Source organism: Ammospiza nelsoni, chromosome 1 (assembly GCF_027579445.1).
Source record: "Ammospiza nelsoni isolate bAmmNel1 chromosome 1, bAmmNel1.pri, whole genome shotgun sequence".
Lineage (NCBI taxonomy): Eukaryota > Metazoa > Chordata > Aves > Passeriformes > Passerellidae > Ammospiza > Ammospiza nelsoni.
In genome coordinates, this window is record NC_080633.1 from 128866762 (window position 1) to 128890147 (window position 23386).

Below are 23386 nucleotides of genomic sequence, written 5' to 3' on the forward strand. Positions count from 1 at the left end.
ACCCATTCTTGTGCTGCATCATGAAGAATGCTGTTGCCTTTTAGTAGTACTGGTTAACCAAGGATCCTGTGTACTGCATTTATGGCACACTGTAAATAATAAATGCCTACATAGCTAACTTGCTCCTCTTTGAGCAATTATTGCTGGAATTGGAATGGATGAGAGACGCTAAATCAACTTAAAATCTCGCTATGCAGCGTTCAGAGTATGTTTTAACAACCCCTCACACCTTTGTTGACTGCAATGGTTGTGTCAAAAGTCACAATACAGGCAGAAAAGCAGCTGCTGGGAAAGGGGTGAATGGAATTTTTGACTCTGCTTCCAGTACTTTGGCCAGCATGCTTGAATAGGCAGTGCCAAGAAGAGCAGAACACAGCGTACTTTGTACGCAAGATAACAGCAGCTGGTAGATAGAACTTTAACTACTGAGAAGAAAGATCCATTTAGAAATAAATAATAATAATAATAATAACAAAAAACCCAAAACAAAACACCAAAAAAAACCCAAACCAAAACAAAAAAGGTATCTCTGATATTCTTGTGTTTTTAAATAGCTTTCCAGATGGGAAAAGTACTGTACTACTAAGTTTCTTTCTTAATACAAAGTGCAACTTCTTCACTGGGGAATTTTGAGGTAATGGGGAAGGGGTGATCTGTTAAGAGCAACCTCAAGAAAGCATATAGACTGACCCAGTAGCATTTTCCTTACTGCTCTTTGTATGTACATCTTAAATTTTAAGTTCATAGCCCAAGTATAAAAGAAGGTGATGAATAAAATTAATTTTCTAGTTCCTTTTAAATAAATTGGGTCTCCCAAATGTATTTTCTAACTTGCAGGTTATATGTTTCATTAAGCATACCTGGACAACTTTATATTTAGCAGAACAATTTTAAGTTGAGTTTCTGTAAAATAGAACAAAAGACATCTGGCTTTTAATCTTTCTAAATCCAGCTTTCATCTGATGTTGAAACCAAGCAAGCGATTGTCTTGGACAGTTGTACAAAGACAGGATTTAAAATGAAACTTTTGTCTTGATGGTAGATTTCCTGTCATGCTGCTGCTGTAAGACTATATGACCTACCTTACTAAATTACATTTTAATAGCACAGACCTTTGTGGCCTTCAGTATTTATGCTTCTGCTGGATATTACATTGCCAAGTTACAGGTACCTCTCTATGTATGAGCATGCTTTTTCTGCCAGCAGCAATTAGTGGAATGTTGTCTCTTTGCATATAAGTGATCACTACAGAGCTCAGAAATATTTTCATGTCTGTCTTTGAGGTATGTTGAGCCATAATTGTCATGATTGCAAAACCAAGTCCCCATCTCCCCAACCCCTCACTCTACATTTTAAAGAACTGCAGCACTGTCATAAATAAATAAAATGATTTCTTTTTACTGCAAATGTCTCTGTATTGCAGAGCAAAGGGCATTTTAAATTAAAGCCTTTTGGCTTGACCTGGAGGCAAAGATTCCCATGCCTTCTTCCCCTGTAGTGCTTCACATAAGACTTTCAGTGGCTCCTGAGAGTTACAATGCAATAATTATCCTCTCTGTTCACGGTTTAGACTTTATCACAACATTATTCTCTTTTTACTCTAAGCTGTTTTAAACACCTTCAGATCATTTATCCAGCTGCATTCATGTCCTTACCATGTCCAATATAATGCATACCTTATCATCCTGTGGTTCACATTGAAAGCTAATTCTTTTATCTTTTCAACTAATCTCCTGGCATTACTGTGAAGATAAATCCCTAATCTCCCTCTCCCTGCTTTTCTGAAGTGACTTTTTTCCTTGACATGTTGTTCACTCTTAGTACAGGTACTTTACTTCTCAAGATCTTGCTACAGAATTTTTGCATAGGTTTCTTAATTATTTTCTTATAACTTGCTAGTTGAATTTGGTACAGTAAACTTTTAATTGGCTCTTTTCTGTTTACCAGTCAACATCCTGTAGTTTACAATAATGTTCTGTAATCTGGGATGGTAAAAAAATTTCAGGAAGAGGGAAATTAGAAGAATTGTTTTGTCTGTTTTTAAAAAGTCTACAGGAAAATCCATATACACTAGAAAATTATGTGCAAGCTCTTTTCACTATTATTTTACACTGTAATATGTGAAACATCCTCAGTCCTAATTGCAGTATTACAATTTACTGAACAGTTATATCAGAGTAACAAGCAGAATTGCAAATAGATTTTTAATAGAATAAAGGTTATCAAAGCAAAGAGTTTGAAACAGGTAGGAGATGAATGAACAGAATTGTGCCAAAGAATACTAGGGCATTGAAGGGAATGTAAGCAGACACAACACTCACGTAGAAATGGTTGTGCAGGAGGAATTTGTTCTTCCCTCCAGATATTACAGCCACCAGCATGAGATTTGAAAACATCTTGGGCATGCATCACTGGGTGTCTTTGCTTCTTTGTGATGCAACCTTCTCAATTTCTTTTGTGCTTCTGCCTTGATTGCAGACTCACTTCCATTTATCCTGACTCGTCTAATTTTCATTCTCTGTTCTCTTATGTATTTTTAATACCTTAAATAAATTATTCTAAACCTAATCAGTTTACCTGTAGTTTTAAGTTGTCCTAGACACAACTAACCTGTATGACAAATGCTTGTAGGGCTGCTAGCAATTGAGATTAAAAGTCCAAGTTTTCCTCAGCTTAAAGTAAGGATGTTTGCCTCTATTGATGCATTTCTGTTTTACTGCCAGTTGGAATTTTTTTAATCCCATATCCTTTGTGATGTTGCTTGCATTCTGCATGTTTACAAATACGTGAATAAAATGTATTTTACACTCTAGTCTACTATGGTGTAGGAGAAACATCCTTGTTAGGCAGAGAGTCAGGAACTGATTTTAAAGGCTTGCTATTATATTTACGAAATATATTCCCTTTAAAGCTGTTCTATTTCAAAAGGTTATCCTTGATTTAAAAAATTTATCTGAGAAATCATTCTCTCTCAAAAAGACTGCACTTCTGAAGTGCAGTTTCTGCAGTTATCTTGACCTTTATACACTTTTTAAGCAAACAGATTTCTGTTGTCTCTGGAGTAATAAGTAAGAGATTTTTAGTGCATGAATATATATCAAGTATGCAAATGTGTTTAGCTTGTCTAGCCAACTTGAAATTAAGAAAGCTGTAATTCGCTTTTCAAGTCCCTTCCCTTTTTTTGACTCCCCACTTTGTCACATGAATACTTTCTTCAGTGTTTTCTCCTCTACAGCACTTGTACAGTTTTGTTCACCCTGTGTTACTGTGCCTGTGGTCATTCTTGCTTCCTTGTGCCCTCCATAGTCTGCTTCTCTCTCCCCATGTTGGGTGCTGTTGCAAATGATCATGTTTTGCTCTCAGCTCAGTAGTGTGAGCTTTACTGGAAACAGAGAAAAAGACATCTTAATAAAAGCATGTAGAAATTACAGGGACAAGGTTGTTTCTGCAAAGGATAAAAAAATCCTGAGTTTGAGTAAAACTGGAAGCTTTCATGTTCTCTGGAAATACTACCTTGGTTATACAGGATTTCCATGTGAAATTTCTTCCATTCACACTTGTGTAGAAATACTGTTTGTAGTGCTGTAGGGTTTAGCATGTAAATATCTGTAAAACTGAATAAGCTCATGTTGAATGGATTTTTTAAAATGTATTTTAGTGCAAAGTTTCCTTTGTCAGTTAAACTTAATAGCTTTTTTAGAAGTTCTCAGTTACAAAATTTTGTCCGTCAGTTTGGAAATATCTGATAGCATGAGTATGTTGTAGTGTAAACTTTACTTCTAGGCAACTTCTTTGAAGTTGGGGACTATTTCAGTAGTAACCAAGTAGTATATGGATTTGTTGCCAGCATTTTCAAACTTGGTATAAAATGTCTTACGCATTCTTTTTTGCATGTTTTTGTTCTGTATGTTTTTTGGTTTTGTTAAAACTGCTATTTTACTTTTAACAACTGAATAACCAGCTTTTCTTTCAAGTCCTTACATTTATTGCCTGAACAAATGTTAAGTATCAAAAGATCCTTACACAGGAGCTGTGTTCCAAATTATCATGGTGTTAGAGCACCACCTATAGGGTTTGCTCAAAAATTAAAAAGAAAGAATGATGGCATATTCAAATTAAATAATATCTTTCTGTATTTTGTGACTTTCATCCCAAGATATTAGGGCAGCTCCTGTGTCCTACAGTTAAGGTATGTTAATACTTAACTGTGAAGCATGACTAAAGCTCTAAAAACATGTGAAAGCATGTGAAAAAATATTTAAAGCATTTTTCTCTGACAGATATACAGGAAAATAGAAAATTTCCTGAGTTTTTGCTGTGGTATTTAAATTAATTTAGAAAATTCAGACATAACTCAGCATTTTTGTCTTTTAGTCCTTCTAAAATATATTTTAAAGTGTATTTGTTATTCCATATAGAAATTCTTTAATAATAATTTTATATTATAACTTACTATAATTTCAGGTCCCTATAGTACTGCAAAATTATTTTAAAAGCTTGATTCTGTATACAAATAAAAAAAAGTAACCTGTCCACAAATTACATTAATGCAACTTTTCCACTGTTATAAATGCAGTTCATTCTTCATCATATTTGTTTATTCATCACTTCTGATTGAATATTTTAATCAGATAGGAATTCTAAAAGGTTTTGATGATCAGACAATAATGGAAGTGCTTCCTTATTGGTAATAGTTCTTGTGTTCAAACTGCTGTGTGTAACTTACTGGGCTACCAGTAACTTTGACAGCTTGGCAGATTTTGGACTATCAGTGACAAAATTGAAAAAACACAGAGGGTAGTTATTTTTAATGTGTTTTCTCTCCATTCAGACTTCCTCATAATTTGAAGCTCTGCAGTGAGAGTATTCCAGCCTTTCTATTTATGTGAAGGTTGTGTATATGCTCTATGACAGGTGTTGGATATGAGGCTGTTAAGAGGGGGGCAAAACAGGAAAAAAAAAATCCACAAAGTATGTACTTGAAATAAAATCAGAAGAATTAAGAACACTCCAGCTGTAGAAGGAGCAGCAGCTGAGTTAAGGCCAGTGCAGGAAGCTACACCTATAATAAATTAAGAGTACAAATGACTGAGCTATTTCAGTTGCATATAATTAGACATATAAATGTAAGCTTTCTAGTCCATTATCAGAAATGTAGTTGTGCAGGTCTGTCTGCTACAGTAAGTGCTCTTTTCCTTTCGAGCATTTCGAATCGTGTATGGAGATCATTTCCATGCCAAGAGCTGGAAGGGGGAAGATGTTTAATTGATGGTCAAACACCGGGTCTGCCTAAGAGAGGAAATCCCAGCTGCTTGATTATTTAGCTTTAATTTGTTTTTCACCTTCTAATACACTTGTCAGTAAAAGGTGTTAATGCATGGTTAAATTGAACTGAATCTTTATAAAGACTAAAAATAAATTTAAAAATAAAAAAATCTTTAACCTAATAAAGTTATAAAAGTCCATATAGAATAATCTTTTTTAATCTGTAATAGTAATTGACATAAGTGCAAACTGCTGCACTGGCAGCATTGGAAAACATCTTTTGGCCGACGTGTTCCATTACAAACTCCTTTAGAAGCTGTGGGTCTTTTAACTGGTATGCCATCTAACTCACTCTGTTCTCCCTGATTAGGTGATGATTGGTTGGACGGGGTTTTTTGTCCTACTGGCTTTTTTAAAAAATGAATTAATCAAGATGCTTTCAATATATATGTCTTTTTTAGCTTGTGGAGATATTCCAGAACAAATTCGATCACCAAGCGGGACAATCACAAGTCCAGGGTGGCCCTCAGAGTATCCTGCCCGAATTAACTGTAGCTGGTACATCCATGCCAACCCAGGGGAGATCATTACTATAAGGTAACAGTGCTTCCACTGTGGGTGGAAGAAGTACTAACCAGACATTTTTAGCTGCCACTTGTACACATACCAGTTTTGTCTTCCTTCCTGTAAGTGAAGGATTTCAGTTCTGTTGGGGTTTTGCCTTTTATCTGATTTGCCTGCACACAGTCATGTAGCATTTGTTTTTAGCTGGACAATCACTAGAAAAAATTTTGGTGTGCTCATTTAATTGCATTTTTTCTGTGTGTCTGAAACATAGGAATTTTTCATTAAAAAGTATGTAAGTAAATGTGACTAAATGCTGTAATGCTTCATTGCTCTGAGGTTTCTTGATGTGTTTAAAAATGTTAGAGACAAATAGCAAGTCAATAGATAGCAGCTTAGGAAAGGCTGAGTTTTAATGCAGGGAGTTCCTCACAGTTTCACATATCTTGTAACTTTTCTAGAGTAGTAATGTAAAAAACTTGTGGATTCAAGTTCTCATCAGTTCATTTCTGACTACTGATTTCTTTTAGCATCAACATACAAATTAGTAGTGCTTCATAGACTTGATTATGAAACTGCATTACCTGCATATTTTTTTCAGTTTCCAGTTCAGACTTGCTGACCTAAGAAACTGCTCTTCATTATGAAGTATTTACTTTGACATCAGTTACTTGTTTAAATTCTGCCTCTTAATTTAAACAGTCTTTCTACTAAATATTTGACTGGCATAAATGCAATGTAAAGTAGGTAAAACTGTTCAGCTACTAGAATGCTTTCTAAACTTTTCATACTGTTTATTTTTAATAAAACTATTTTTTTCTTTCATGTTGTTTTCTTCCACTCATACATCCCACATTTCAGTTCTGATAGTGCTCTGTTGTCTGTACACACCTGTTTTGCAGTTCCTCACACATCATTACCATGGCAGCTTGTCTTGACCGAGTGCTGCCATACCATGGCAGTCCATGACATAATGCTGGGATAGCCAAGTAGTGCAGCTGGGAGAAAGACTAATCTGAAAACATAATTTTGAACAATTTAGATGTATTTATAATGTCAAATTATGGTACTGCCATAAGTGTAGCATTAGCTAAAATTCTGGTGAAAATTGAGTTAAAATCACTTAGTAGTGTATGAAAGTCATTAAATGGGACACATAAGGACAATTTCATTACCAGAATTTTAGATTAAGAGAGTGTGTTTTTGTAGCAAAATTGCATTTCTTTAAGTGGTGGGTGCAATATTTCGTTAGACAGATCCTTGCTGACCTCATAATATAAAAGTATCAGCACAAGGTTAAACCCTATCTCTACATGGGTGGAGAGAAGCTACTCTTTTTATTTCAGAAGAAGAAGTATTTATTTCAAAAAGAACTTCAAGCTGATTTTCATTTAGCGTTTTGTTTCTGTTATATTCAGTTCAGTAGCAATTTTGACCTTTTCTCTTTTTCAGCTTTCAAGATTTTGATGTTCAGGGATCTCGACGATGCAGCTCAGATTGGTTAACAATTGGAAGCTACAAGAACGTTGAAGGCTATAGAGCATGTGGCTCTTCCATTCCCTCACCATACATCTCTTCACAGGATCATGTTTGGATAAGGTTTCATTCAGATGATAGCATCTCCAGAAAAGGCTTCAGATTAGCCTACTTTGCTGGTATGTTTCAAATGATACCTTGTATAATTTTGTGGTTTCACTTTTTCTTTCCTGTTCCAAGAATTACTTTCTCCATTACTTCCTCTAGAATTAACAGAATGCAGTACTGACTGTGGGTCTTTCCTGTAGTCACCTCAAGGTCTATTGAAATCAGAGAAAATACAGATTAGGTAATGTATTTTGATCCCATGCACAATGTGAATATTCAAAGTAGGAGTAACAATAAGCACATTGAATAATATTTGGGAAGAAAAGGTTAGCCAGTAGTAGTAGTAGTAGGCACCTGGAAGTTCTTTAAACATAGTAAGATTTGAAATATTTTCACCAGACAAAAAATTAATTTATTGAAGTAGTTGGGTAAACTTCTGAGTATCATAAATACAGTGAGAGAGGAAATAAATAAATGGCAGGATTTTTTTGTTTTGACATTTCTCACAGAATTTGCATCATTTTCCCATCTCCAGAAGGCATACTATCTTTTAAAAAATAAGCCTAAAAAAACTCCTCCCCATTGATAGATTCCAACCAAGTGCAGACATGGTTCTGTACATGCAAAATTTTTATTGTGTAATTACAGGATGTGATAAGAACTAGTTATCAGTAGTAATAGTTTGAGACTGTTTTGTGAGCCATTCTTGTTCTATTAAAGATTGCCAAGAGAGAGGAGGAAGCCAGTCATGGATCAAGACTAGTTCCGAACTTTTCCTGGCTTTAAGAGATACTACAGTTTTATGTAATAGCATGGCTATGGTGTTCTACATCATGATAATCCCAAATACTGGATTAGATTGCTCTTGGTTTTCACAATGATTTCATGTTACCTTACTCCCTCCAGTGTGCCTATATCCACTCACTGGCCTGCTCCAGATTTCTGTGCACACCGACTTCTGCCTCCTCCATAAAACAATTCATACTTGTAAACATATCCAGTGGTGCCCACCATCAAAACTGTTTCAACAACATTCAGTAAATCTACCCCTGATCTCCTCTAGTCTAAGCTCCTGGTTTTTACTCTCCACTCTTCTTACCTTGTAGCTTCTTCCACTGTGTCAGTCTCTCACAAACAAGTTTCCAAGCAGGCTTATCCCTCTCTATCACCTGTTCTCAAGTCTACAAAAAAGCTCCTGCTGTGGTTCAGCTCCTTGCGCTTTAGCAGGTCTTGGGGCAGTAATGCAGCCTTGCATTTGATGCTGGCCCAGCTTTCAGGGCAGTGTTCTACCTGGGTTTTGTGCACTGTCTCACCAAAAACATGTCAGGGAGCAGGGGAGAAGCCACTGACCAGTCAGACATCCTGTGCCACTGTTTCTGCCAGTGGCCCAGGGGAACACTGCTACCTGTGTCAGGCATCAGCTTCTGCCCTTTTCACCTCCCTCTTGAAGCAGGTGCAGAGGAAAGGCAGCATTACTTCCTGAGGGGTTTGGAGAAGGAAAGATACCTTGGATAAAAGTGTGGAATGGGTAGGGGAGGTAAGCCATGGGCTTTGTAGAATTTTTCCTCTTCCTCTTTCCAAATCTTTTCCTCTCTTTTTCTCTGATCTTGAGACAATTTCATTATGTAACCCCTCTTGAAAGAAGCTCTAACGTTTTCAGTAACAAGCAGTTTTTTTCTATTAATTGATTTCTTTTATTTTGTAGACTAAAGTACTTAAGACTTTAATCCTATGTTTATAAATGTCTTTTTCTAAATAAATAAGTTTTATTTTGGGGACATTTGTTAATTTTTTTAGCAAACAAGCCTTGCTGAAACTTTGGCTTGAGTTTGCTCCCTATGTTTGATACAATACTTAGGAAGTATTTCACAATTGAGGTGTAAGTATAGTGTCTCAGTGATCAGAGTGGTCTTTTGATGTTTTAAACTAACCTGTACATGGGTGAAGAGTTGACAGTCGCTTTAATAATCATCTGCTCATTTCTGCTTTTGTGTGTCAAAAAAGGCTCCTGAAATGCTAGTGCATTTGCTGTGCATTCAACTGTGCCATTATGTTTGGTTTTTCTCATCAGCATCATGCAGTAGTGCTCAGATTAATACCTCAATAGATTATTTAATTCAGTGTTTTTAAGGCTACTCTCAAAGTTGGCAAGTAATCGTAGAAAAAGGGGGGAAAAAGTAATACATCAGTTACTTGGATGCAAGTTAGGCCTATCTGTGCTGGAATGATCAAAACACTACAGATTCCAAGTACAAAAGTGATCATAAGGGAGCCCCATGTTTAAAATCTGATGTGGAAGACAGGTTTTGTGAATTGTTTGAATTAATTCTTGTTTAAAGAAAATAATAGGTAAATATTCATATTTAATTTAAAACAAATCAGTAATAGGAAAGAAAAAAACTTTGAAGGTAGGAAGGGTACTGGACTAGAAAGTAAATTTTGGGCCACTTTTATTTGTCTTTCTTCCCTCTGTCTTCCTCCAACTACTTACTTATCAGCCTTTTAAATTATGGGAGTTGAAATGAGACAGTTTCCTAATGGTGATGTAGAGTGGAAAATAAAGTTAGTAAAAGTACAGGGGTTAACAGAGGCCACTGTAAATGCAGGGAAGAATTGTGTTAGTCCTTTGGCTACAACTGTATATGGGTGCTGCTAATCATCTTGTGCTATCCTGAAGTCTTTTGTGGTACAGCTCCCAAAGTTAGTCTTATTTAGTACGTCTCTTATCTTTTTAAGACTCTAATTTTTGATTCATAGGTAAATTTTCTTCATGTAATGATTGCAGGATTGGTGATTAAAAATGCTAAACCGAGATCAAGTATCCCTGCTCTTTTCTGGGATGTTCAAAAGCTTGTTGAAGGAAGAGCTTGGGTTGAAATTGTATCTGTTTTGTTACTGCAATATTCCCATCCCAATATTTATAACTCCGTGTTACAGCTTTCTTCTCAACTTCTTCCAGGTTCTGCAATGCATAAGGACTGAGCTAGATTATAATCAGTACTTGAAGGTTGAACATGAGGTTCAATGAACTTCTCCTAGATCTAGGCATCCTCTCCTAGACATCTTATTCTGCTACCTCCTACCTACTATTCTATTACCTCCAGCTATGGAGCTTAGTCAATCAATTTAGGTAGGACTAGTCTGGCAGGTCAGTTCTACAGGTTCTAAATTCAAGGTCAAGGTTCCAACTTTAACATACTAATATTGTCTACCATATGTATGTCTGAATGTACTATAAATACTTACATATCTGTAACAGAACAAGAAAATGGTATCCTTTATACTGCATCTGTTCTTTGGATTTTTTTGGTGTGAAATGAACATATTCTGAAAATTAGTCACTGACAACACGTACATTTTGCTCTCCTTTCATTCTTCAGTCTCTGAAAGCAAATTTGTAGACTTAAACATTCTTCAGCAGTACATAAAACATTTATCACTCTTGATGATTTCATTTTACCGTGCATTCACTTTTTAAAAGCCTAAGCATTTGTGAAATTTTAAAACTGTGTTGTACTTCTCTAAAGAAAAAATATTTTAAGCTAGTGTATTTATTTTCAATGCTTTCTAAGTATTAAAGAAAGGAAAAAAAGAGAACAAAAGTGTGATATGACTTGACCTATCACAGCAGATTAGTTCCAGCAAGAAAAACTCAAGCTAGCTGTGAAAACTTTTATCATGTTGTATAGCAAAGCACTGGAACTTTAAAAATACTTGATTGGAGAAGGCCCTGAAGAGCCTAATCAAACACCAGTTGACCCTGTTTTGAGCAGATGATTTTATTAGATGGCCTCCATTCCAATCTGAATTGTTCTCTTGTAAAAAAAGATAAAACAGGCTTCTCCTGGGGGCATTAGGATTTCAGTAAGTTTATCATGCTGCCTTTCCTGTTTGCTTATTAAAACTTTAGGTAAAGCGTTCCTTAGAATGAATGTATCTTTGTCTAGTTTATTTTCTGAATTACTGTTGTGTAGGACCATCTGCATTGCAGACTTGTTTTAAATATTTTGACCATGACAGTTTGTTTTATAGCAAATTTTACAGTCTGTACTGTGGTTTGTAGAAATAACTGATTGAAAATTATGCAGCAGTGTTTGACTCAGCTGAATTGTTGCGGAGTTGAAATAACTTGGATTCCAGGTATGCTTCTGTATTCAACATGGCTGGAACTTTAATAAGTAAAGGCATGCCTGTGTTTTTGCATTTGCTGCACTTCCATCTTAGTTGCTGCAGGAGAGACAGGAACAAACAGTGGGAACAGGAGAGGGCAGAGGTTTCTTTTTGTGGTTGGTGATAATATGTAATCTTCGGCTGTCAGCTTCTCTCTTGCCTTAGATCCTTTGGTACAAAGTAGGAACCTCCAAAAGTAGGAGACAGTCTCTCTGCTTTTCTGGGAAAGAATTTGAGGTGATAACCAGTACTGCAGCACAAAATGTTTCTGTATTTTGAGTGATAAATGAGAGAGTGTTTTTCTAACTTATGTTTAGCATATTTGAAGTCAGATTTCTCAATAGCTATAAATGAGCATTGTTTTCTTGCTTGGGTTAAAGTTATTTGACTGAAATCAGCTAAGGATAAAGTCCATGCTGATGTGTTGATGGAATTTGACTTGAAAAACCTGTTTTGTCTTGAAATTTGCTAAAAGTTGCCATGGTTTTAAGGCACTTCAGACATTTGCTTTGCCCTTCTAGAGTACCTGGTGCAGCAAATAAACACAACACAAACCATAAAGGGCTAAACTCTAAGGAAATACTTTTTTTAACTTACAGGGAAATCTGATGAACCAAGTTGTGATTGTGACCAGTTTCACTGTGCTAATGGGAAGTGTATTCCAGAAAGTTGGAAATGTAACAATATGGATGAATGTGGAGACAACTCGGACGAGGAAATCTGTGCCAAAGCTAATCCTCCGACAGCTGCTTCCTTTCAGCCTTGTGCACCCGATCAGTTCCAGTGTCTTTCCCGCTTCACCAAGCTTTACACTTGCCTTCCAGAATCTTTAAAATGTGATGGTAACATTGATTGTCTTGACCTGGGAGATGAAATAGACTGTGATGTGCCAACATGTGGACAGTGGTTAAAATACTTTTATGGTACTTTCAGTTCTCCCAACTATCCTGACTTCTACCCACCTGGCAGCAACTGCACCTGGCTGATAGACACTGGTGATCATCGCAAAGTAATTTTGCGATTTACCGATTTTAAACTTGATGGTACAGGTTACGGAGACTATGTCAAAATATATGATGGATTGGAGGAGAATCCACGGAGACTGTTGCGGGTACTGACAGCATTTGACTCTCATGCTCCCCTCACAGTTGTTTCATCCTCAGGACAGATAAGAGTGCATTTTTGTGCTGACAAAGTGAATGCTGCAAGAGGGTTCAATGCAACATATCAAGTTGATGGCTTCTGTTTGCCCTGGGAAATCCCATGCGGAGGGAATTGGGGGTGCTACACAGAGCAGCAACGCTGCGACGGCTACTGGCACTGTCCAAATGGAAGGGATGAAACCAACTGCACCATGTGCCAAAGAGATGAGTTTCCCTGCTCTCGAAATGGTGTTTGCTACCCTCGTTCAGATCGCTGCAACTACCAGAATCATTGCCCTAATGGTTCAGATGAAAAGAATTGTTTCTTCTGTCAGCCAGGCAATTTTCACTGTAAAAACAACCGCTGTGTGTTTGAGAGCTGGGTTTGTGATTCTCAAGATGACTGTGGCGATGGCAGTGACGAAGAGAATTGCCCGGTCATTGTGCCCACTAGAGTGATAACTGCAGCTGTCATCGGGAGTCTTATTTGTGGATTGCTGCTTGTCATTGCACTGGGATGTACTTGTAAATTGTACTCACTCAGGATGTTTGAGCGAAGGTAAGTAGAACTCAACTTTATTAAATATTTTGGTGTTTTCTTCTGTTTGTACTTGAAGCAGTTTTGTTGCCATACGGATATTGTTGCACGTGATTTGTAAAGACATTGCTCCTTTTTCTTTGATAGTAAAAAGAGGTTTGTTAATCATAGACTTTATCAGATTGGAAGGGACCCATAAGGAATATCAAGTCCAACTCCATACTTCTTGCAGGACATCTGAAGCTAAACCTTGCTAAGACCAATGGCTGAGCATTGTTCAGATGCTCCTTGAACTCTGAAGGCTGGGGAGCCAATTTTCTGGGGAGCCTGTTCCAGGGACTGACTGCTCCCCCAGTGAAGAAAAGGGCATAGAAGTATCCTGATCACTTCGCTATAGAGGGTTAAAGCTCCAGATGGTGTTACCAGAAAGGAAGTTTGGGGAAACTGCAGTTAATTAATTTGCAATTTGTATCACAGTTCTGTATATAACATCATGTTTCTTCTCTTGTAGGCTGGTTCATACCAGGATTACATATCCTTCAATCTTTTCCAATAATACAAGTGTTACTTGTGGTGCTTTTTATATTTAGCTCATGGGTTTGGGCTGGTTTGTTTATTTTGAAGAAATTTATTGTTGGGTTTGTGTTTTTGCTCTCATTTCAGCTGGACAGACTCACAGGAATGACTTTATATTCTTTGCCAATTAAATTTCAATTAAATTAGCAAAACTTCATCTTCTGAAGTTTTTATTTCAGATTATAATAGTCTGATGTACTTTCATTCATTCATATATATATATATATATATATATAAATCAGTGTCTTATGTATTCGGAAATTTCTCTTCTCTTTGAAAGGTCATTTGAAACTCATTTGTCAAGGGTTGAGGCTGAGCTGTTAAGAAGAGAAGCTCCTCCATCCTATGGACAATTAATTGCCCAGGGTTTAATTCCACCAGTTGAAGATTTCCCTGTTTGTTCCCCAAATCAGGTAAGATTTTAAACTAGCAGGCAGACTCCTTAAATTTTAGGGAGACTGAAATAAAAATATTTTAACTTTCATCTGCTTCCTTTTCCTCTTTAGCATTTCCTTTTTCTCCTTTCAAGTCAATAGTGTTATACAAATGATTAGCCCTTGAACAAAATCAGTGGCATAGTAACACCACAGTTTCTTCTGCAGGCTTTCTTTTGTTGCCAATGCCAGTAATGCACACTATAGAACCCCCTCTTGCATGAAAAGTAATAAATTGGTAGATCTAATTGTATGTTCTGTGTTACTGTTGTGAAAGTAAAGATTGCAAGATGGCACTTTGCAGTTTGGGAAAGACCTAGACTTCTAATGTGGAATGGTAGTTCACATGCACAGTGTGTAGGTATGTTCATGCTTGCTGTGCATAACAAGATGATGGGGAAAGACAGGATGTCATATCATATAAAATTACCATGAATGAGTAATAAAGCAAAAGCTAGTAAATGGCAGTCAATAGTTTCTGGTCACCCAGATTCAGAGATGGATGATTAGTGAATTTCTTATTTGGTTGATAAATGAGTTTCTCTCAAAAAGCTTTTCAAGGAGTTAAAAAATGTCTTACAGTTATAAAGCTCTTGTGAGAAATAGAAGTCTTAGTCTGGGAATCCTGGTGTGTTCTGTTAGAGTTGACATTAATTATGTTGTGTTGCTGTTAATACAGCAAAGTTTATGGTAAGAAAAAATTGCATTACTATTACATGTTCTTTCATGCTCACATGTTCACAAGCAGCTGCGATCTGCCACAAAAGATTAGAGGAAAAGAGGAAAATAAATTGCAATTTGCATGAGAAGCTTTAAAGAAACATTGTAAAGATTTTTTGGATAGCTAAATTAGCACTGAACTTCATTAATGAATCTAATAATTGTCTGTAGTGAACACTGTAGAATCCCTTGTTCTTTTTCAGTAGATGACTGTGGTTATAATAAAGATCAGTATGTTCCTGTTTCAACCCAGTTCTGTACTTTTACAAAATTGTCTTGCTATCCTCTTTGCCAAAAAAATTAACCTTCACCAGTTTATGATGGATCTGTGTTCACAAGTCTCTTGAGGTAGGGTTAGTTTAGCGAAGTCTCTAGAGACAGTGCAGTTGTCATGCCCAGATGTGTAAGTCCTCTAGTACAGATAACTTGGAACAAACCAGTGCTTCCTGAAGAAGCACTGTCTGAAGGATGGTGGAAGAGAGATGAAGGTGACAGCATGAGAACACTTAATTTCAGTTTTCATAAATTAAGGGAAGTACATGCATGTATGTTAAGGGTTTAATCAGGGAATGACTCTTCTGAAGAATATTCTATTTTTTTTTGCCATAATCTTAATGTAAAGTCATGAATATGGACTTTATCCTCTAATTAAACACATTTGTGAATATTTTTAGAATGATGGGCACATGGAAGACCTAATTAGCTGAGGCAGTGTTTTCTCTAAGTTTGAGTCAGGGATCTCCAAGATAAAGGAGTTTGTGTTCTTATGTTTATGTTACCGTACAGTTGAGTAGTTGTACAGGATTTTAAACAGGAAAATTCAGGTATGCATTCTTCTGTAGCTGGATAACTAGAAAATGTATACTGAATTTGGGAAATTTATAGTTTAGAACACAAAAGGTAATTTTATTTAAACAGAACCATTAAAGCATTTTGAAACTGGAATTAACTGATTACATCAGAAAGGGAGGAAAAAAATCAAACTATAAGCCTCTGCTGGAGAAGATACTTAATTTAGTCCCTTTGAGGAAGCCCTATGGTAGTGGATAAAGAAGGTGGCCACCTTTGTTAAATCTTTCTGGAACTTTGTTTACAAATCCTAAAATGAGACACATTTCTCTGTGCTGTACTGTAAAATCCACAGTGACTATCTTTTTGGTAAGACGGTAACAGATTTTGTGTGCCTGCTCTACTGGCTCTGTGGTTGTATTTTTCTTTAATCTGTGTTCCATATCCAGACTATAGTGCCTTGTTTTCACATTGTCTTTATTTAGAGATCCTTTTTTAGGGCAGAAATATACCTTTGAAGTATTGAAGTCATTGCTCTTTTATTGCCTTTGCATATGTATTTCCACTTAATCTGCCTGTTTATGTTTTTCCTCTAGAGCATCTAGACTTTTGTCATGACTTTTTTAAATAGCCTTTTTAAATAGCCTTTTGCTACATATACCAGATCCTTATAAAGAAGGATGCAACATTTTGTAATATTTAAGATTCTGCATTTAACTTCGTTAAATGCTGTTTTGCATAATAATAGTTATACCAGCAGACTGTCAGTGCTTGATTGTTGCTTGTCTTCTTATTTAGGCTTCAGTTCTGGAAAACCTCAGGCTGGCAGTACGATCTCAGCTTGGATTTACCTCAATCAGACTTCCTATTGCTGGCAGATCAAGTAACATTTGGAATCGAATTTTTAATTTTGCAAGGTCACGTCATTCTGGATCGTTGGCATTGGTCTCGGCAGATGGAGATGATGTTGCCAGCCAAAGTACTAGTAGAGAAGGTGAAAGAAATAATACTCACAGAAGTTTGTTTTCAGTTGAATCTGATGATACAGACACAGAAAATGAAAGAAGAGACACAGCAGGAGCAGTTGGTGGTGTTGCTGCCACCTTGCCTCAAAAAGTCCCTCCTGCAACAGCAATAGAAGCACCAGTGGGAGCGTGTGGGAGTTCCTCTGCTCAGAGCAGCAGCACGGATGGTGGAAGAGAAGTGACAAGTGTAGAGCCCCCAAGCACAAGTCCCGCACGCCACCAGCTCTCGAGCGCACTAAGCCGTATGACTCAAGGCTTGCGCTGGGTACGCTTTACTTTAGGGAGATCAAGCTCAGTGAATCAGAACCAAAGTCCTTTGAGACAGCTTGATAATGGGGTAAGTGGAAGAGAAGAGGATGATGATGTTGAAATGTTAATTCCAGTCTCTGATGTAGCATCAGACTTTGACATGAATGACTGTTCAAGACCTCTACTTGATCTCAGCTCAGATCAAGGACCAGGGCTTAGACAGCCTTACAGTGCAGCACATCACAGTGTAAGGTCATGCAGTCGAGATGGCCCCTGTGAGAGCTGTGGCATCGTACACACTGCCCAGATACCCGACACTTGCTTAGAGGCAACAGTGAAAAACGAAACTAGTGACGATGAGGCATTATTACTCTGCTAGGTACGGATTGTTTAGGAAAGATTGTGTACAAGTTGGAGCAATATCTGTCATTGTTTTGTACTTCACAGTTAAAATTAGTTTTTAGTTTTAAAAAATCCAGGACAACATTATGTTAAAGCTGTTTTAGCCTGTGTGGTTGATTAAACTTTTCTTATACTGGATGACGTTATGGAACTATAAGAGTGAACATTTTAATGGCTCTGAATACACAATGTGTGTATCCAGTATAATTGGATTACTCTTTAAACTGAAGTTTTCCCCATTAGTTTCAAATTTAGTTTATCCTGGTACTGTAGTTCAAACCCAAAACACGGCTGCTCAAGACTTAGTGGCTGCCTGTTTAACCCCATATTAACAGGTGAATTTGTACAGAATTATTTTCCTTTAGGAACTGACTCTGTTGTATTATTACCAACATACTTGTAACTTAATATACTAAATATGGTAAGGATTGTTACTGTAAAATATGTACTTTTCTTTGAGTTTATTCAACACTTTGTCTAAATATTCTTGAATTTCATCGTAATGTGAACTTACTTAAAGGGAGGAGAAACTTTCTCCAGGAGTATTCTTTTTCTTTCAGAAGTACAAAATGCAATGATATATGAAATTTAGGCATAATAGATAAAGTGATGGCAAAAGCTTTTTTAGCACTGACTTTCCTAAACTGCAATCTAATATGGTACAAGCCAAATAGTATGTAAAATCCCCAGTCATTAGTCTTTTTGATTTGAAGTAAAAAAGGGCCGAAGATATTACAATATGTGTTAGTTCTTTAAATATCCAATATGTACAAATACACTACAGAATAAGTTCCAACTGGTAATAGATCTTTCCCTAACACTGTAGGTTATAAAGCTTGTTTGGTCTCAAGGGATTTGCACTAAAATCATATTAAGGTCTCTAATGAGCTTAGTGCACAAGCACTATCACTTTAAGTACTATTATTGTCTAATATTGCAATGGCTATATATTTCCATGGCTCTTTTCTTGGGGTGTTGCATTTTTGTTGCAATTGAATTTGCTTTACTAATTCCCTATTTATTCATTGTATTTAAAAACTGGTTTACTCGGTTGCAGACTGGTTGTTTAAAATAAACCAAAAGAAAACCCTTTTAGTGTATTTTTTATGATATTACATGTTGGAGCAAAACAGATCAGTGAGGAAAAAAGCTCGTAACTTCCAATTTTGTGATAAGCAGGTTAATACGTGGCTACTAGTGTGACAACAAGAAACTACACCTTTTAAAAACAAAACTGTCAACTACTGTTTTATTTATTCTTTGCCAGTCTGTTTTTAGTAGGCTTAAAGATCCAGTATGAAATGTATTTGTGTGTGATTGTATGCTATTTATTAAATTTTAAATACTTTGTTGAATGTCATTTTAAAGCATGTTTAAAGTCTTGTGCATTTCTGTCGTGTTATGCTGTCGGGCAGAACTGACTAAAATTTTAATATGTATCAAAATTAAATTGAATTTTTGTTATGTTTTTGAGGTACTTTTAAAGATAAATCCAAGGTCTGTCTGGCTTTTTATTTTTTTTAAATCCTCATCTCTGAAGTACAAATCACATGCAGAAGGAACAAACAATTGAATGGATTCCAAAGTGTATATCTCTTCTCCCTCTTCTCTTCATTCACAGACACTGGGATGAGAAAAATAAACAATTTTACCATCTGGTTGATTTTTTTCATGCGAGTTAGCAGGTAAATTCTGAGTTCAGGATGCAATGACGTCGATTTGTGCTTTTGAGGAACCTTATGTGCAATACAATTGTAAAAGATTTTATTATAACAACCCATGCGGTTTCAAGTTTCAGAACAGATCACATCACACTGGTACCAGATCAGGTACAAGTTGGCCCATAATTACACGTACTCAAGTAAAAGTCATCAATGGCCATCTTTATTCACATTGAATAATATCTAAATCTGTGGATAATCTCTAGTCTGATTTCAGTAGCATTGCTTATAGAGCAGGCAGCTTTGCAATAGGAACATGGTAACATACCCTGAAGTATATGTGAGCAGTATGTCCTGGTATAAAATACTGGGTTTTTAAACCTTCCTGATTAATTGTCATTAGAAAGTGGTTGTGGAAATGCTTGTCCCTGAGGCAGATAAATTTTAAAGAAAGAGTCTTCACAGAATACCTTCAGTGTTTAACACACATAGTGATCTAAATTTGTTCCATTAGATGCCCCAAATAGCATGTACCTATGGACTCCATATTGCAGATGTAAAAAGAACACAATGTTTAATTTGTTTTAAAGGAAAAATGCTACACATTTAACTGAGAAGTTGGATTTGATTGATAATTTGAAAATTGTAAATAAAATTCATATTTGTATGAGGTGAATTTGTTGCAGTGATTTTTTTTCTTAGTGATATTAAAGGGAGTGATTGATTTTTCTTTTGAGTAATGCATGAGTGATTGGTTGCATTTGTTTTGTTTGGTTTTATTGAGGGTTTCGATAAGACATTATTACCCTGTCTCTTTTTATGCTGGAGAGCTTGAATTAGTATTTTGTTTAATTCATTCTTGATTTAGGTGTGCTACAATACTAGGGCAGTTTGAAAAAAATGTCAGAAATATTTACTGTAGAATTATCTTGTTTTCTGTAATAAATCACTTTCATCTGCCAGCTTTAAAGAATCTAGGTTATTGTGAGGCAAGTTTTCTCCTCGTGTAAAGTTATTTAAACATGGAAAGAGTTTGTCACCATTCTTTTTCACATACCACACTTTTTTGTCATTTGAAACATTAGGGAGGGCTGACTGAGCTTCAGATGGTGCAAGGGCTTGTTTTGTTTCCAGAGTTCATTTTCAGTACAAGTTCAGCAAGTGTTGCTGATAACTCTTCTTTCAAAACAGAGTTCCTGGAGCGGATGCTGGAATTAGTTACTGTATTATGTGTTCACTTTCTGTCTGAATGTCAAAGCATGAACTTGTGCCAAAGCTTGGATTCAGTTCAGGGAAATCAAGTTCAGGTTGGGACACAAATACTGTTTCAGTGAAGTTTATACATTAAATACTCACTGCAGATCAAATCATGCCTTTTTCTGTTGGGATGAGGTTTTGCTTCCTTTCTGAAAAGTGAGTGTTTTATTGTCCTATATACATCTCCAGATATTCAGCTGTGTAGGTTGTCCTGAGGAAATGCTGCACATTTCCCATAAATCTTGGTTTAATTCAAAAGTTTTAATCCTCCTCCAGTTGTGATGAAGCTTTCTGTGAAGTCTTTTGTCAGTTTGTGGGGTTTTTTTGACTGTATCTCTTTTCTTCCCCCCCTTGTGAGTTTCTGAAAATAAGCAGTTGGTAACTGAATTCCTCCAGGACATCAGCTATAAGTCAATTGCCCAGAATGGGGTGTGTTCTGAAAGGACAAGGGAGAAGACTGTCTTGTCTCTTTGCCATGTCACTAAAAGTATATAGAGGTAAGCATACTGATATTTAAAACTCTTTCCCTTCCATCCTCCACTGGGATTTCACTAGTTAGCTTTTGCTTCCAAGTGATGTCCATAGTTGCACTTGGACTTGATACAGATAAGTTCTATAGCACAACATTCAGGTCAATATGTCTAGTTGAGGTTTCTGTTCATGTGCTGTACCCACTATCTGGTGAGTAGTAACCTGGGGGAAGAGAATGTGGGATTCACTAAACTGAAGTATTATCTAAGAATTCAGATGGACAAGACTCCCCAGTCATCAATGGAGGGAAAAAGAGACATTGCTCTGAGCAGTGCCAGTGATTCCTAATCACATTTTGAGAAAAGGCATTTACAGTAAACAAAATTTAGCTAATCTCTGTGAATATCTGAGCACAAATTAGTGTGATATTTTTACATGCAAACTGAAAAAATTTAGCAGATGAGTTTGATTTCTAGCATTAATTCTTCCTTGTGACCAAGTTACGTCCTTTTATCAAAGAACTAAATAAAAGACTCAAATGTAAGTGAAGTTTTTGCAAGATTGAGGGATTTTTTTCAGATCACAGTTACTTTTTATGCTGTTTGTGCAGGAAAGAAATGGGTCGAAAAGGCAGGAAGCAAAAACAAATTATAATAAGTCGAGTCACTAGATTTTGAATTTGAATTTTAGAAAGGTTGTAATAAAACAGACAAGACACTCTAAAGGAATATATTACATTGCACAATATATTGCACAAAGGTTTGTTGGCTTTTTTTTGAGACACAAAATTGCAGGAGACCTTCCCAAAAATAAGTCATAGTGGGTAGGACATGTCAAATCAGGAGATAAGAGAAAGAAGGAAGGAGTTATGGTGTAGTGTGGACTTCCTTACAAATAATAAAGGTTTGTTATGCAAAATGTGAAGGACAAAGAAATAAACTTGCTTTAAGGAATAAGGACATGATCCCTGAAATAAGCATACATTGTACATGTTATCTAAGAGGCAGGTGTCTGAATTCAGAGCAGAAATCTCAATTTCAGCAGAACATGATGACTTGTGGTGTTACAGAGGTTTAGTAGTGCATTTGTACCTTTGCAATGAAATAATCGTGTCTGAGGGTGTACCAACAGAACTGAAGAAATAGATTTATCTGCTTCTCCAGGTTTATAAAATTGAGGAAAAACAACTGGTAAAATACATTGGTTTAATCTGTTGTCTTTCCTGTGGTTAGTTAAGAACCACCTTGAACAGTCACAGTTGGAGGAAGAAGTTTTGGTGCACCAAAGGAAAAAGAGGAGCAATATACAGGATAGTGAGGAGTGTCATAAACTGACAGCATATTTCTGCAGTGGCATGGCAAGGAACAGAGATGTTATGTGTTGCTTTCTCTCATCTACTCTGTTAGCCAGCAATTTTAGTTCTGACTTTGTGTTCCTTCAACAGATGCTGAGTTTGAGAGTTGGAGAAAATACAACTAATATTTTGCAGTGGTTTTTTTTGACAATGCATGAGTAAAGATAACAGTTTCCAAAGATAGCTGTGCTTTTGTGGTTATGTTTCTTGGAGTTTGGAAAAATCCCACCTAAGAATTTAGTTTCTTTGACTGAGGTTGTGCACCAGGAAGTAACTGACAGGTATGATGAGTTTGTTTTTTTATTCCCATAGTACTGTGAGATTTAGAACTTCAATGCCTGAGTTGAACTGTCTCACACATATTTAGAAAGTGGGCATTTCATTGGACCCTTATGAGCCAATGAATAGTGAAAAGAGCAAAGAGCACTTTGAGAGAGAGTATGAGGGTTTCTTAGTTGCTCCTCTGCTGGATTCCTGGTCATTCCTTTTTCTTTTTTGGTTGTACTCTCTGTGATTCACCATTTGTGTTGATCAAAGGGGAGGAGGCACTTGGCCTTAGGAGAATGAGAGAACAGTCACTACTTACTGTCTCTCTAAAACATAGAATGGTCTTCAGCACACACACACCTTTGGCTGCCTTCCCTTGTGTCACATGTGTGGGACCCAAGGCTGGGTGCTAATGGGCTTCATCACTGCTGATGTATTTGGGGAAACACTGGCATTAGGATCTTGGATGTAGCCTAGTATTCAGGAGAGCATATTTCTAGTTCAGGTCATGTGGAACTAGAGGATTGGATTCCTTTCTTAATGTTTTTTAGCCTTGTTTGGTTATAGAAAACCATGGGGAATGCTTGCTAGTTTTGGAAAGCTTTTGCAACTGAAGAGGGCTTGGGAGCTTAGGTTTTGAAACCTCACCACTTGTTTGTGTCTGAAAATCCATCTCATGAAAATAGCCAGCAGACTCTTCTGAAAACTTGTGAGGTTTTGACAAGGGCACCTGACTCGTCTCACAATTATGAAGACTTTACAGGTGCCATTACATTTAGACTGTCTGGTTTTATTGAATATGTTAAATTCCCACTGCAGAGAAGAGTGTGAAAGTAAATGCCAGGTAAACAGGCATTATGGATTTTTTAAGAGGAATTGCAAAGAAATGCTTACTGAGTATTCAGTCCTTCTGATTTG

At 36.5% G+C, this 23386-nt stretch overlaps 1 protein-coding gene across 2 annotated transcripts in view; it reads left to right on the forward strand.

Moving 5' to 3' along the window:
- LRP12 (LDL receptor related protein 12) overlaps positions 1–19795 on the forward strand; it is a 49590-nt gene extending 29795 nt beyond the window's left edge. For both annotated transcript variants that reach the window (XM_059467138.1, XM_059467130.1), the window contains 5 exons: positions 5727–5862; positions 7282–7484; positions 12183–13284; positions 14120–14252; positions 16581–19795. In XM_059467138.1, coding sequence (XP_059323121.1) covers positions 5727–5862; positions 7282–7484; positions 12183–13284; positions 14120–14252; positions 16581–17435 — 2429 coding nt within the window. In that variant the 3' untranslated portion in view covers positions 17436–19795. The remainder of the gene's footprint in view (positions 1–5726; positions 5863–7281; positions 7485–12182; positions 13285–14119; positions 14253–16580) is intronic.
- The last annotated feature ends 3591 nt before the right edge of the window (positions 19796–23386 follow it).